Source organism: Physella acuta, unplaced genomic scaffold (assembly GCF_028476545.2).
Source record: "Physella acuta isolate Inbredline_101_S28 unplaced genomic scaffold, ASM2847654v3 ptg001441l, whole genome shotgun sequence".
Classification (NCBI taxonomy): Eukaryota; Metazoa; Mollusca; class Gastropoda; family Physidae; genus Physella; species Physella acuta.
Genome location: NW_026732956.1, coordinates 523,562 through 538,027, shown reverse-complemented (window position 1 = coordinate 538,027; position 14,466 = coordinate 523,562). Strand labels below are relative to the sequence as shown.

At 32.7% G+C, this 14,466-nt stretch overlaps 1 protein-coding gene across 8 annotated transcripts; it reads left to right on the top strand.

Moving 5' to 3' along the window:
• Positions 1 to 915: 915 nt before the first annotated feature.
• LOC131927813 (hepatocyte growth factor-regulated tyrosine kinase substrate) lies at positions 916 to 14,465 on the top strand. 8 transcript variants are annotated; one of them, XM_059283646.1, is made up of 21 exons: positions 916 to 1,135; positions 1,996 to 2,080; positions 5,191 to 5,266; positions 5,792 to 5,884; positions 6,163 to 6,186; positions 7,533 to 7,653; positions 7,984 to 8,105; positions 8,245 to 8,369; positions 8,750 to 8,776; positions 9,404 to 9,473; positions 9,688 to 9,786; positions 9,913 to 10,008; positions 10,224 to 10,391; positions 10,548 to 10,782; positions 11,277 to 11,449; positions 11,681 to 11,812; positions 12,022 to 12,171; positions 12,544 to 12,702; positions 12,964 to 13,030; positions 13,123 to 13,263; positions 13,363 to 14,465. In XM_059283646.1, the coding sequence occupies exons 1-21, from the start codon at positions 1,111 to 1,113 to the stop codon at positions 13,551 to 13,553; spliced, it is 2,379 nt and encodes a 792-aa protein (XP_059139629.1). In that variant the 5' UTR covers positions 916 to 1,110; the 3' UTR covers positions 13,554 to 14,465. The 8 variants fall into 8 exon arrangements, with proteins under 8 accessions (XP_059139629.1, XP_059139628.1, XP_059139631.1 ...); XM_059283645.1 differs by having other exon boundaries at positions 9,404 to 9,474; positions 9,677 to 9,786; XM_059283648.1 differs by lacking the exon at positions 6,163 to 6,186 and having other exon boundaries at positions 9,404 to 9,474; positions 9,677 to 9,786.
• Position 14,466: the final 1 nt, after the last annotated feature.

The following is a 14,466-nucleotide window of genomic DNA, read 5'->3' as shown; positions in this document are numbered from 1 at the left end:
GAAAGTCTATCGCCCCCCGAACGAAATGGAATTTATATATTTAAAATAGAATAGAATCTCGTAGAAAAAAGAATTGCACACCAAGTGAACGCCAAACAAAATGTGTATGATAGTGCGGAATATTATTAGTACTTTATAAATTCACATGCTTTTTTGAGAAATCGGAAATAGCGTAAATTACTACTTCCGGTCAACGGAAATTACTCAAAATTTATCTATCTGAAATAGTACTCAAGTTATAGGCTTTTGAAAAATTGAAAGTAGAAAAAGTTCCACTTCCGGTTATCGGAAATCGCTGAAAGTTGATACAGATCTACAAATTTGATATAATACTTATATATGAAATTTCATCAAACTAGCAGTAACGGTACTCAAGTTATCGTGTTCACAGACAGACAGACAGACACACACACATACACACACAGAGAGAGACATACGGACACGATTGCAAAACTATGTTTTTCCGACTCACAGAGATGTAAAACTTTGAGATTTGCAAAAATCTCGATTTATTTTTGCACGATTACAATACTTTCTCTATACTTCGTATACGAAAAAGTAAAAATGAATCTATATAGGCCTACCTAACCTTGACCAAATTTAATTAATATTTTAGATATTGCTGTATAAAAAGGAAAAATATAATTTGGGATGGGGGGGGGGTGAGCTGAATTGTGACGTCATTTTACTGACCTTTTGTGACGATATGTAATGGGACGGGGAGGGGGCAAAATAATCAAAAAGCGTGACCTCATTTATGGACGATTTATGAGGACGGGGCTTTTGTGTGATAGTGATAAAAAATATGTTTCAGAGTACTATTGAAATTGAAAGTATACTATTGCCATAAGAAGACATAAATTACATGTAACTGGTGCTGGGTGTTTCAGCAATATGTTGGTTTTAGGTTGATGGACGATTTATTTGCATAATTACACATCCGGTCATCCATATATTTGTGTTGTCGTTGTTTCGAGATACAGTTTCAGGTGTTAATGAGTCATAACAAATACCATTTAATTGTTAGGGATTGGATTTATAAAATCTTTAAATTGCACGGATAGTAATAGATCTACTTAGATTATCTAGATCTACATTGGAGCACACATTATGGCTACTTTCCATAAGAATTTGGGTACGTTTTGATCAGAAATTTTTTTGATTTGTATCTCACTGCTGTGTTTTGTTTGTTGGCTGGTGGTTTTTTTTTCTAGTCTAGATAGTAGATACCTAGACTAGGTCTAAATCATGGCAGAAGTTAGGGTAATCCCTTAGTTTAGCGTCGGTTATTATTCCGGAATCGTATAGCAGTAAAAAACAGTAAAACAATGCCAAAGTCTGTCACACACTTCCGGAATTCACCGGAAGTACTGTAAACTATACTTTATTTGGTGTCATCTTTTATTTTTATACAGAATGTTTGAAATTTAGATAGATTTATTTTTGTAATCATTTTTACATTTTGTAATCATTTTTACTATTTTCGTAATCTAGATTTTTTTACTTGGCCTAGCAGCTAGATATCTAGCTAGATCTAGATCTAATTCTAATTAATTAATGGTCGCAAATCCGCTGCAAGCCAAAAACATTAAATTTTTACATTTGACTTCATTATTTATATATTAAAATAATTTTTTTTTGAATTTTTAGATCTATTAATTTAAATCTACTATTATATTTATTCTTGTTTCCTTTTTTCGATTAAACTTAAAAAAAATTAAAACATTAATTTACTACAATCGACTTTCAATTTATTTATATTTCAATGGTCAAATAAACGAGAGTTTACCGTAACTCTATTTACCGAAACTCAACAAACATTACCCGATAATTTCCGACGCTAAACTAAGGGATTACCGAAGTTAGATCTAGATTTAGGTCTGAATCTAGATATCTAGATTAAGAAAATCTTGACTAGAGTTTGGTATATTTTCTTTTGCTAGCTCATTGAATGGTCTGTGCTTTTACTTTAAAAAAATTACTTTTGTTTTCTAGAAAAAGCAACAAGCCAGCTATTGTTGGAGCCAGACTGGGATTCAGTTTTGCAGATTGTTGATTGTATAAGACAGGGAGATGTTCAGTAAGTGGTTTAAGTTAGCGCAATTTAAGGGCCAAGGCACATTTATTCATCTGTTGTGTGAAGTTCTTGTAACTTTATATAGGCAGTTTGATGAAAAATTAAAAAGAAAATTTTTTAAAAAAAAAGTATCAGTAATAGCTAGGACAATGGTAAACTAAGTCAATTTAGCATATATAAACTTTCTGTGCAAAGTCATTATGACTGAAAAAAAATTCCAAAGTCATGGGTCCAAGTGGCATAGCTAATGAAGAAAAAACTCCTAGACCTGTGACCTGATTTCATGAGTGGATATCTGGATTAATTTTTAACATTTTTCAATGAAACTTAACAGAAGCATATTAAAATAGCTTAGAAATGATTGTAGATAGCTAAAAGTAACCAAGATTGATTAATAACTTAAAAAAAAATATTAATGAATAAGGTTGGCAGATATTGGTAACACAAAAAATTAGCCTTATAGTTCTAATTTTAAAATCATCCATATTTATTATTTTAATTACTTAGACTGTGCACACTTATTATTTAGGCAGTTTACAATGGGAGTCAGTATTTGAAGATCTAAAGTAGGATCTATTTTATGAAATTATGTGTGACATTTAATGGGCGTTTCCTTTCTATAGAAACTAAAAATCTTAAATGAAGCTATGTTCTAAAGCACACTAAATTGACTACATATTTTCTTTAGGCACAGAACAGTCTGCCTAAAGATAAGACATACTATATCAGATTAGATTTAAGCAATTGTGACTGTCCCCTTCTCTCTTTTTCATCCTTGATTTGGGACCAGGTTATGTCGGAGTTACACAACACAATACATACAGGCATAATAACAAACTAGTTTTACAATCATCAAATAAGCCTATGTAATATGTATGTACATATGTACACAAACAAGACAATAAATTGTAATTAATGTACTTGTCAATAAGTTTGAAAAAGATATATACAACACAGACGACAAGTAACAAGTAAATTCTTTAAAAATCAAATGTTATATGTACACATTTACACATGCAAGACAATAAAATTGTAAATAATGTACCTGTCATTGAAGTTGAAAAATTGAAAATAAAAAAATATACATGACCCACCAGTTTTGTGTTTTTTTAACAGTGTACAAATATTGACTTTAGATTGACTTAGTGTTCAGAATCAGTGCGATGTATTGATTTTTTTTGTATTGCAATACCAAACATACATCTCAATTCATATTGTTTAAACTCCTGATGGTTTTAGCCAGACAAATTACTTCTGACAATGTAACATGTCAGTGGTGTATTGACAAATTCTGACTATGATGTTCAGAATCAATGTGTTATGGTGTAGGACATAATTCACATTTTCCAATTGTAAACTTCAGCCATCTGACAATGTAAATATGTCTGTGGTGTATATTATATTGAATGGCAAAACTGACTCTGATGTTCAGAATCAATGTAATATAGAATAGGACATAATTAACATTTTGTGAGAAAAAAAAGATTGACAAAATTTAATAATACTGAATATCTATATATATAATTCTCTTCTTCGAGCCGTTAGAAAACAAGCTGCAAACGCGCCTTACAATCCCCTCTCTTCCTCTCTGTCGCTATCACTACCACCCCCACCCCAACCCCACATGATCTGGTGAGCTGTAGTCACGTTAATGTTTACAAATCGTAGACGGGTTTAGTGACGGCTATCAGGGGCAAATAATTTAGTTTGAAATGATTTTAAACTTACAGGAGGTTACTAAGAGGAGGCTGCTTTCACGGGGGGGGGGGGTGTAGGGTAGGGGTTGGGGGAAAGGGAGGGGTGTTAGTGTTTTAAAGCAAATATTTTCAATGGCAGCATTGGTACTGTCGAATTCACAAATTATGAATTACTGAAAAGTAGAAAATAAAACAACTAAATAGCTGCGTATGATACGCCACGGGGCGGCTCGTTATCTATAAAAGACATCATAATTACACTCACCAACCACTAATGTCTCAAAACCACCACCAAAAATCTCACAAAGTCCCACCCCCGACAAAAAACACAATTTCCCAAAAGAATGACAAAATAACGTACTATGTGACATTTTTTAAGCCCCCACCCGCCCCACCCCCTTCCTGAAGACGGCCCGTGCCATGATCATATTTTGTCAGAAACAATTAGCAAATTATTAATAAAGGTATGAATTACTCAAGTAATAATAATATAAGAACTGTTTGAAGTGGTATTTAATAAACTAACTAAGAATTATGATGACTATTATGAGTTCTTGGCATCTAACTAAGGCATCTGCCCTGCATTCCTAACTAGAACAGCACTTAAAGGTCAAGGACACACTCAGTCACACACCATAAACAAAAAAAAACTGTCGATATATTAACAATCCAGTTTTAAAATAAGTAAATAAAACATATCTGTCTCTTAATGGCTAAGTTATCAAAACTTTATTTCAAATTGTAAGCGCGAATAAAGTTTTTTTCATTCAAGTTAAGTGTTTTTCACTCTAACAGTCCGTCAATGCCAACCCCACCCCTTCACCTCTTCCGGAATCGGCAATTAGATTATTATAAAATGGCGTCTTAAAAAAAAAAGAGGGTTGGCCACTTACAGAAGCAAATGTATTGTTTTCAGCCTAATTTCATTAAACAAATCTAGTTTTATTTGATAGTAAAGATGTTATAAAAATTGGGTCTAATAAAAAAGTTATTGGGTAACGCACCTGCTTTAAATAATTCGACTTGAAACACAAGCTAAATAAGCGTGACTTTCTCTCGACGGCCTCGTGAAAGACAAAGGAAGAAATTAGGTCAAGCTGCCATTATTAAAATGTTAATTATTCGCCCTGTAAATACATGGGAAGTTTCGAGTACAAATCTTTCCGATTACGATACAATCCTTATTTTTAACTATTATGTACTTCATGAGAAAGAAAAGATTCGATATTTTATATGTCCGCCCAAAACACGGGTGCTTCAAAACCGCGAGAACGAGACTTCCCGAATCGAAAAACCTACTTTATACTTTTGGTTTCAGGTCATCAGATGTCAGTTTTTAACTTGTTCATATAGTGGCCTATAGTACTATAGTTTAAAATAGTTGTCATAATTAATTATTTATATTGGCTATTTCAGGGTTAAAGTAGCTTTGCTTGCCATTAAAAAGAAGATTGGGCATGAAAATCCACATGTTGCAGTGTTTGCTTTACAGGTATGTGAACACAATTTTAATTTACTGAATCAGTGTAAATGTCAGTATGGCCAAGTCTGTAAAAGCTCATGGTTGCTAAACCAAAAAGTCTTGAGTTCGGACCCTCAGACAGAGGAGGCTTGTTAGCTGCGGCAGCCACTCTTCTAGGAGAGGCAACTCCAAAATCAAACAACTGCTGTCTTGTAGTTTGTTCTTGGTTGGATAAAGGCTATGGAAGCAAATCCAAATAGAGAAGCAGGCTGAAATCGTAGTCAATGGCCTCAATGGCGCATACCCAGTTGACATGTATACTTGATTTTGTTGGAAGGGATCCCTTCCAACACTAAAATTAAGAACGAAGAAGAAGAAGTAGAGTGTAAATGTACAATGGTCTGGTATACAACACTGTATTACAAAATATAAAACAAAGCTGCCTATGTCACTATTGTCCCTCATTTCTCAACTCCACAACTTTTATTTAACCATGTTACATCTGTTCTTTTCTTTTATCTCATTGTTTTGATATACATTTTTCATTGACATTAGGTCTTGGAAGCTTGTGTTAAGAATTGTGGATCAACATTCCATACTGAATTGGCCACAAAAGAATTCATGGAATTTCTTAAAGATCAAGTAAAGGTGAGTTAATTTAAGTATATTTTATTTGATTTTCTTATGTATCACCAATACATGCTAGCTTCTATTCAAGTGTTAAAGTTTAGCCCAGACAAGCATACATTTTTCATGTTTTCATCACAATTTTTCTTCTATTCTGCTAATTAAACGAATAAAGCTATCTGATATTTGGTTGATAAAAAGAATTTTAAACATTTTACTTAGCCATAAAACTCTTATTTTAACTTTGCTGTGAAAGCCACAACACAGTTTAAATTGAAGTTGCTTTACATCATGTTTAGGTAGTAAGAGTTAAACAAGACCCAGTAAGTCTCTCATGGTCTCATGCTTTATCTCTAATTAGTCATTTTTTTACCCTTGTTAACTTACTTATTCTGCTTTGCTCCCTTTGAGACGTATTTATAGCAGCTAGCTTACATTCATTAACTTTGCCATCAACGACTGACAGTTAAATAGTCTTAATACAGTTTGTTAAAATATCACTGAATTGTGTGCTCTTTTCTTTTAAAGTTTGAAATTTTAGTTGCAACATAAATACTTATAAAGTAAAGCATAAGGTGGAAGAAAAACTAAACATATCATATTGTTTGTGAGACCTAACCACAGGTCTAAATCTACTATTAACTGGGTTTTAAGTCTGCTGCCTTTTAAGGAGACCATGATAAGGTTTACTGGTGGCAAATTGTGTGTGTATGAGATTATGAAATTGTAAAACTTTTAACAAAATTTACTTTTTAAATTCTTTTCTTGTATTCCTTGCCATAACCTTTGAACATTGACAAAAAATCAATTTAGTTATTTTTTGAGGCATTGAAGTATTTGTTTCATGCTTGGTAAAAATTTCCTTCTTATAACTATCACCCATTTAAACAGAATAGATGTAGATAATTACTTTAACTTCCATGCACTGAAATTTATACTATTAACTGTATATTAGATGTAATTGCATTAATTGAGGTGTGTTTTTTACTAACTAGATTTTTCTTGCTGCACATCAATAACAGTTTGGGTTATATAAGACTTAGATAAAATGCAGATTATTTATTTCAATGCATGTCAATATTTCATTTTACTCTAAAATTTCTGTGTATTGTGACCAAATAGAAATCTAAACATCAATATCTCCTTGATGCTGCTTTCTCAATCTTGTAATTTAAAAAGCTACCACTAAAAGCCCTTTTAAGCATTTCACTTTATTTTTTTTTACCTATTCCCCCATGACATACTTTTATAACAAAATTGTAAAACACAAGAGAGAAGTTTTATATAGGATATTCTATTTCATTTGATAGTAGTTTAGATTTATTATAATTATTTAAAAAATTGAAATTGTTAATTCATTACTTGTATGAATATGATTTAATAATAACATTAATAACTTTTTTACAAGTTTGCAAGGCCAAAGCATTAAACTGTTAGTTTGAGTATTACTGCTAATAAAATAGATTTTTTTAAAATGTTTAAAACTTTTACATTTTTAGTAATATTAAACAAAACTTTGAGTACATACTTTTTTTCTACAGTAGTAATGTGTAGAATAGTTAAACTAGCATATATTTTTGTTGTAAAATAATTACTGCAAGGTGAATGCTGAATAGTCAACTAAAATATTTTTGAAAATTTAATCAATAAAAAACGTGTCCCTTTATAGAGTAGACCTGATCCTGTCAAGGAGAAAATCTTAGAACTTATACAGACATGGTCACATGCTTTCCGCAATGAGCCACATTATAAAGCTGTTGAAGATACTTTTCATCTCTTGAAAATGGAAGGTTAGCTTACATTTTTGCTGTTTTGTTACTTTATATTATTTTTTAAATAGCTATTCTTCATTGTTAAAATATTGTCAAAATCTTTATTTGTGTCCTTTGACAACTTACAGAACATTGTTTGCTAACATCTAATCAGCATAAAATTAAATGAAATGATTTTACTTAAGATAATGGTTAATGTGACAGGAGATGGTAGTTGCAGTAAGGTATATAATAGTTTTCAAAAAACCAAAAGATAGAAATCTAACTGTGACTGTAGTTGTGAGGTTACTAATACTTTATATAGTTTGTGTTCAGCTTAAACTTTATTAACACCCATTACATAAACAGGTCACAAGTTTCCAGCATTAAAAGAAGCTGATGCAATGTTTGATGCTGAAAAAGCTCCATCATGGAAAGACAGTGAAACATGCACCAGATGCCGAGTCCAGTTTAATGTTATACAGAGAAAGGTCAGTTGCATTTTTTTTCTCTTGTTGCTTATAGATGTTTAATTTAGTTTTACTAATTTAAAATTGGAACTACATAGCCTTGATTCACTAAATAAAAACAACCACTTAATAAAAAAAAAATGCTGCATTCTTTTTTTAGCATCATTGTCGGAACTGTGGTGAAGTCTTTTGTGGGAAGTGTTCTTCAAAAACATCAATCATACCAAAGCTTGGCTTTGAACGTGAAGTCAGAGTGTGTGATTCTTGCTTTGAAAAGATTAACAAGTGAGTCTGTTTATTTAATGGTGCTTGTTTGCCTTCTTCCTAGCATAGATTTATATTTGTCCCTACTTATATTAACCATTTTACAGTTAGGTGTAAACTATTATACATTCAGGAAGGGTTATTATTCAAATAACCACATTGGTTGTTTACGTGTATAAAAATCTCTAGAAAAATATTTAAACGAGAAGCCAGTACATGGATATTTTCTAACCACTGGATAAAGTGTTTGGCATCAAATAAACCTACAATTAGTTCAGCTTGATTTCAATCACTGATAAAAAATTATTCCAAAAAGTCAAATGGGGTAAGGAAGAATTGGTAAGAAATTGACTGTTGAAAAAGTCAATGTGTCAATGCCTCTTTTTCATGCACAATTGTAGGAAGCAGAAGGGGAAGAAGGCAAAGAGGTGAGAGGTTTCCTTTCATTATGTTAGCTGTTAACAGAGACAAATAGTTCTTTCTTCTTTATTTTACATTGAGGTGATACTTTCACAATGTCAATATTTGTCACTGTGCTACAGTTCTGCTCGTCTGTATTGTCTGCCTGGCTCTAGGCCAGGGATGAACTTGTGAGAAGCATGTCAAATGTCTAGACAGTAGTTTATTTTTTCGACATTTTGAAACTATGATTATGTTCATGGTGTAGAACTGGGTGTGATATTTTTTTTACTATTTGTTCAAAACATTTTATTAGTTGTTGTGTAGAATTTAAAATTTAAATACATTTTTTATGCTTTCTTGAGAAGTTATATTTTAATGTAAACATATGAAAATGTGTGGGTTTTTTAAAATAATGCATTACTTCATTAAACCAGTCCTAATGGTTGTCCTGTAGAAGGATAAAATAAAAAGTGAGGTTAATTTCAAAACAAATAATTTTCTTTAATGTTATTAATATGAGAAATCAGTTTTGCTAACCAAAATCTCCTGAATATATTTTTCTCTGAGTTTACATTTTCTCTTTTGCTAGATGTCTCTCTACATGAGTACATTTTCTGCTGTGTTAAATCAACTGAATTAATTTTTTTTTTCAGACCTGGGCAAAAGAAAGATGATGAGCTGCCTGCAGAATATTTAGCCAGTCCTCTATCAAAGCAGTCCCAAGTGAGTTGTCTCCAATTGTCACCACATGTTTTTTTTTTAATTTATCTTTCCTTGGATCAGTGTCAAAAGAAGTGTTTTGATAGAAGATAGTGCATTTACTATTGTGACTCAGTAAACCTTTGATAGTGACAAACCCTTAGTATTATATTCCTAACTTGTACTTCTCTGTTGATCCTAGCTGTTGTCTTGTTGTTTTTCTTTGGCCCATGCACAGGTGCCACCGAGCAAGACGGACCAAGAACAACAAGAAGAGGAAGAGCTGATGTTAGCCATTGCTTTGTCTAAGTCAGAACATGAGACAAAGGAGAAAGAGGTGAACATTTTTAGTTTTTTGTTTAATGTTTTTGGTGATAATTTAAAAAAAACAACACTTTTTAATGTTCTTTAAATGTAATTTTTTTACTTAAAAAAGTAATTTCAATTTGCAATTTAAATGTAGAGAGAACGCCTGCGCTCAAATTATGGAGTGTATGGAGGTGGAAAGACAGCAAATGAAAGACCCACTTCACCTGCTAAAGCAACTGTCATTCAAGCTGTAAGTTGACATGATTAAATACTAACTAGTTAACACATTATAACACTTGTCTTATTACTCTTTAAATAAAGATATAAACTTACAAAAGTTTTTCTAAGAATCTGAACCTCAGTGTTGATATTTATAAAGCAGTGAACTTTTTCTTATTGTTCGTTTCAAACCTCTGGAATATTTTAATTATTTCTGAATTGCCTCCATTAATTTACATTTGGCAGCCACTGGACACATCTGACATGGACCCAGAACTTGCACGTTACTTAAACAGACACTACTGGCAGCAGAAGTCTGAAACTCAGGCAGTGCAGCTGCAGACAGCAACAACAGTGCCATCAGCACCTGCTGCCAACAATGAGGCCAGAGTGAGCACAGGACAGATAAATGAGGTCAGTAACACTTTAGAGGATTCTTTAAGTAGTTGATTACAAAATTTTGCTACGGAAAGTATAGTATTAAAAGTTTAACAAAATTCAAAGGGAGGTCACTCTAATATAATACACACTCTAATCCTTTTTGTGGTGAAATTATATTTTTCTGAACAGGCTCCCCAGGTGGTATCCTCTCACCTTTACCAAAATGGAGACACTGATGATGGACAGGAACAGTTTCTTTCAGCCCTGCAGGGGTCACTAGAGATTTTTGTTAACAGAATGAGAAGCAACTCACAGCGTGGGCGACCTATAGCCAATGACTCAGCTGTCCAGTCACTTTTTGCTGTGATCAGTGAGATGCACCCTCAGCTTATGACCCACATCCAGGAGAGAGAAGATGAGAGAGGTAGTTTTTAAATCTCTTTGTCGTTTTAACTCCTGTTAAAAAAATCTTATCATTGTCATTGGTGTACACAGGTTAAACTGAACTTTAGAAGCTTTAAGCATGCTTCAATATAGAAGCATTTTATTAGGGGTGAATGCCCCTTTGTTCTAAAATTCTACTATTTTATTAACAATTTACAAAATTTAAACATGTAAACGTGTGGCAAAACTGTATACACAGCTGTTTTTATAGTTTCTACAATTAAAATTACCAAAACTAAACCTTTCTGTACAGCTTTCTCATTATTTTCGTAGCAAAATTAATTGATGAAAATTATTTTTTTCCAAAACAAGTTAGCTGACTAATGCAGTGTACATTCATGTCTATCACAATCATGTGCGATTTTAACACATGAACAACCTTACATAATAAGATGCTTTATTAGACAGTACATTAACAATTAAAAGGATCTTAATGGAGTCAGGTTTATTAAGAACAATGTTGTGTATTTTTAGCATACTATGAAGGGCTACAAGATAAGCTAACACAGTTGCGTGATGCAAGAGAGGCATTAGACTCCCTGAGGGAAGAATACAAAGAGAAGCGTAGGAGAGAAGCCGAAGAGTTGGAGAGATTGCGACAAATACAGATGATGCAGAAATTGGAAGTCATGAGACAGAAAAAACATGTAATTATGGCCCCTGTTCTATTATTAATCTTTTGTCACCAAACAGAAAAAAACTTTTTACTGTGGTCCGTGTTATATTTGATTATTTATCTGGAAAATCATGTGACAAAAAAATCCTTTATCTTTATGCCATTATTAATCTTTAGCCTGTAAAAAATACAATGTAGAGTGTTAGCTAAATACATAATTAACACATATAACACATAACACATTTTATGTCAATGTATCCAGGAATATTTGGAGATGCAACGCCAGCTTGCTTTACAAAGACTTCAGGAACAAGAGAGAGAGATGGCAGCTAGATTAGAACAGCAAAAGCATTTGACGCACATAAGACAAATGCAAACTTTTGGATACCCTCAGGTTTGTTTCTGTTAGTTTCATTAAAAGTAGTCATAAAAATTTTTTTCCTGAGGTTACAGTGCTAAATAATTTATGAAATGATTGAATACAATGTAATTTAATTTTTTAAAATCATTGTGTTAAACAGATAATGGTTCAACACTACGTTTGAAGTATAATTGTTTTATCTAGTGTAAAAAAAAATTTTCAACTGTAAAATGTTAATGCAGAGCTACACACAACCAATGATGAGTCAGGCAGGGATGGTACAAAATGGTGCAATGGGACCACATAGTTATACACAAGGTGGGGGATCAAACGAAGGCTCACCTGTGCATAGAGTTACAGGTGCTCCTGATGGTTTTAACAACATGCAACAGGTAAGGTTATTATTGACAATTATTGTCTGCTCAACCCATTTTTTTTTGTTACTTGTTTTAATCTTCTGATAAAAATTACACCTCTATGGGAGGCTTTTATAGTTTAGAATTTTAGCATTTTAACTTATTTATGAATATTTCTAGAGTGCATTATTGCTGGAACACAACATCTTTAGTGTAATTATTAATTCACATACACTTCCTAAACTAGAATAATGTTACTACATACATTTCTTTAAAAGACATCATATAATAAATACTACTGAAGACAAGCAAATTAGTTCATTTAGACTGCTACATGTTTTAGTTAATAATCTAGGCTGGTCCAGCTTATACTTGAAATGTCTCCCAAGCAAATATTTTTATTTGTAGGGTCTGGGGCCTCAGTCTCTCCCTCCTCATATAACCCAAGCTCAGGCTGGTATGTACCACATGGGAGGTCAGTATGTCAACCCAGGTCCTGGTAGTTTGCCACCTGGTGGATATCAAACAGATGGCCAGGTGATGATGGGACCCCAAAGTTATATACAGGTAACAATGCTTTCTATTTGCTCAACCTTTTATGTAGTTCTATTATCGATGGTGAGTTATGTTCAGCATGTGAAATTATTTTTCTGCTTGTCAAGGTTAGTGTCAAGGCAGAACTACCAGTGATATCTTGCTTTTGTAACTTTATAGATTTATGTCAATTGAGATTTACTTTCTGCATGATTTTCAATGCTTGTTTGTTCATTAATTAACTTAGCATAGAGTATTTATGGTCATGGTTCAAGTGATGTTCTATATCTACAGGGAGATCAAGGCCCTGTGAGTTTACCACCAAACTCAATGGTAGGCCACATGTCAGCAGCAGGCATGGGTAAGTTTTATTTCACCAAGTGGCTACACTAAAACGCAAATCCTTACATGATCAAAGTCAGCCAGCAGTGAAACATCTTTTCTATTTTCTAGGTGGTTATGGTGGCATGGCTAGTCAGGTAACTGCAGGTGGTGTCCACCATTCGAACCCCACAATGTTAGGTGTAGATGGTCAGGCAGGTTATGGCGCTGGACCAGCCCCATCACAAGATTTTCAGTCTTTCAACATGCAAGGTAACATTCTTTTGTTTTCAGACTTTTTTTATTTTAAATTAAGAATTTGTTTTATTTTTTCAAAATAAAAATTTGAAACATGATCATCTTTCCTGCCAGGGTTAGCCACAGCATTGCCATCCCACCAGAACCCAGGCATGTACAGCAACCCACCTCAGTCCCAGCAACAGTACATCCCACAAGGCCAGCAGCAGTACCAGCAACAGCAACCCTACATTGTGTCGTACCAACAGGGTGGCCAGCCTCCATCAGTCAACAAAGAGAAGCCGTTAATATCATTTGATGATTAAATTCTGTCACTGGAGGTGAAATGTTATATGTGATAGAAACATTTGATTTACATATAGATCAAGTTATTGTACAAATTTAATTTGTTTCCAATCATCTGTTTTGACATGAGAGTATTTTATTACTAGGATAACTTTTGAGTATTTATTTATACTTCTGTAGAAATATTTCTCTTTAGGTGTATGGTCAATATGCAACCATTATTATTTTTCAACATTGGTATTTGGTTTTTAAAAGAAAACAAGGCTGTCCAGTTAATTTTTTAAAATTTTTATTATGGTTGTTTTTAAATCCAGGTTCTAACCACCTGATATTTGTAATGATGGTCCTAAGTAAAAGGTAGCTTTGTGAATATTGCACTGTTTGATGTAGTGATCCCTGTATCAATGTTTTATAATGGATGTATAAACCATCTGTAACTTGCACAATTTTTCCGAGAAATAAAATCTATTTTCATGTTTTATTGATATCAATAGAACATTTAAATGTTGCGTGGAACATTTGTGTTTCATCTTTGCTCATACACCTGCATGTTGCAATATGTTTCTTAACATCAAAATCCTAACAAACAAAAATTAATTGTATGCATTTAGTATCTGATGAGAACAGTTATTTTCTCTTAGGGTTTATATTTTACATACAGAAAGATTACTTCTATACATCAGGCATTGCTAGGATTTTTTTCTGCAGGCAGTGCTTGCAGGTTGCTACTAAAGTTACAATACCTACAGTATAATTTTAAATAAAATACAACCTCAGTCAATTCTAAGTTAATTTTGTTTGGGTTGTAAATATTTACCTTCTGCAGGTCCTTTATGAATTGGTAATATATGTAGAAAAATGTGGATAGTAATCCAGGAGAAAAATGTATACTCCATATTAATAACTAATAAAATTCATTTATAAAATGTTGAC

What these genes read in the sequence shown, in the direction of transcription:
- LOC131927813 (XM_059283645.1), top strand. Translation starts at nt 1,111, where the DNA reads ATGGCTACTTTCCATAAGAATTTGG. An exon ending in GTTTTAACAACATGCAACAG is followed by an intron (nt 12,172 to 12,543) that starts GTAAGGTTATTA and finishes TTTTATTTGTAG; the next exon opens with GGTCTGGGGCCTCAGTCTCT. An exon ending in CATGTCAGCAGCAGGCATGG is followed by an intron (nt 13,031 to 13,122) that starts GTAAGTTTTATT and finishes TCTATTTTCTAG; the next exon opens with GTGGTTATGGTGGCATGGCT.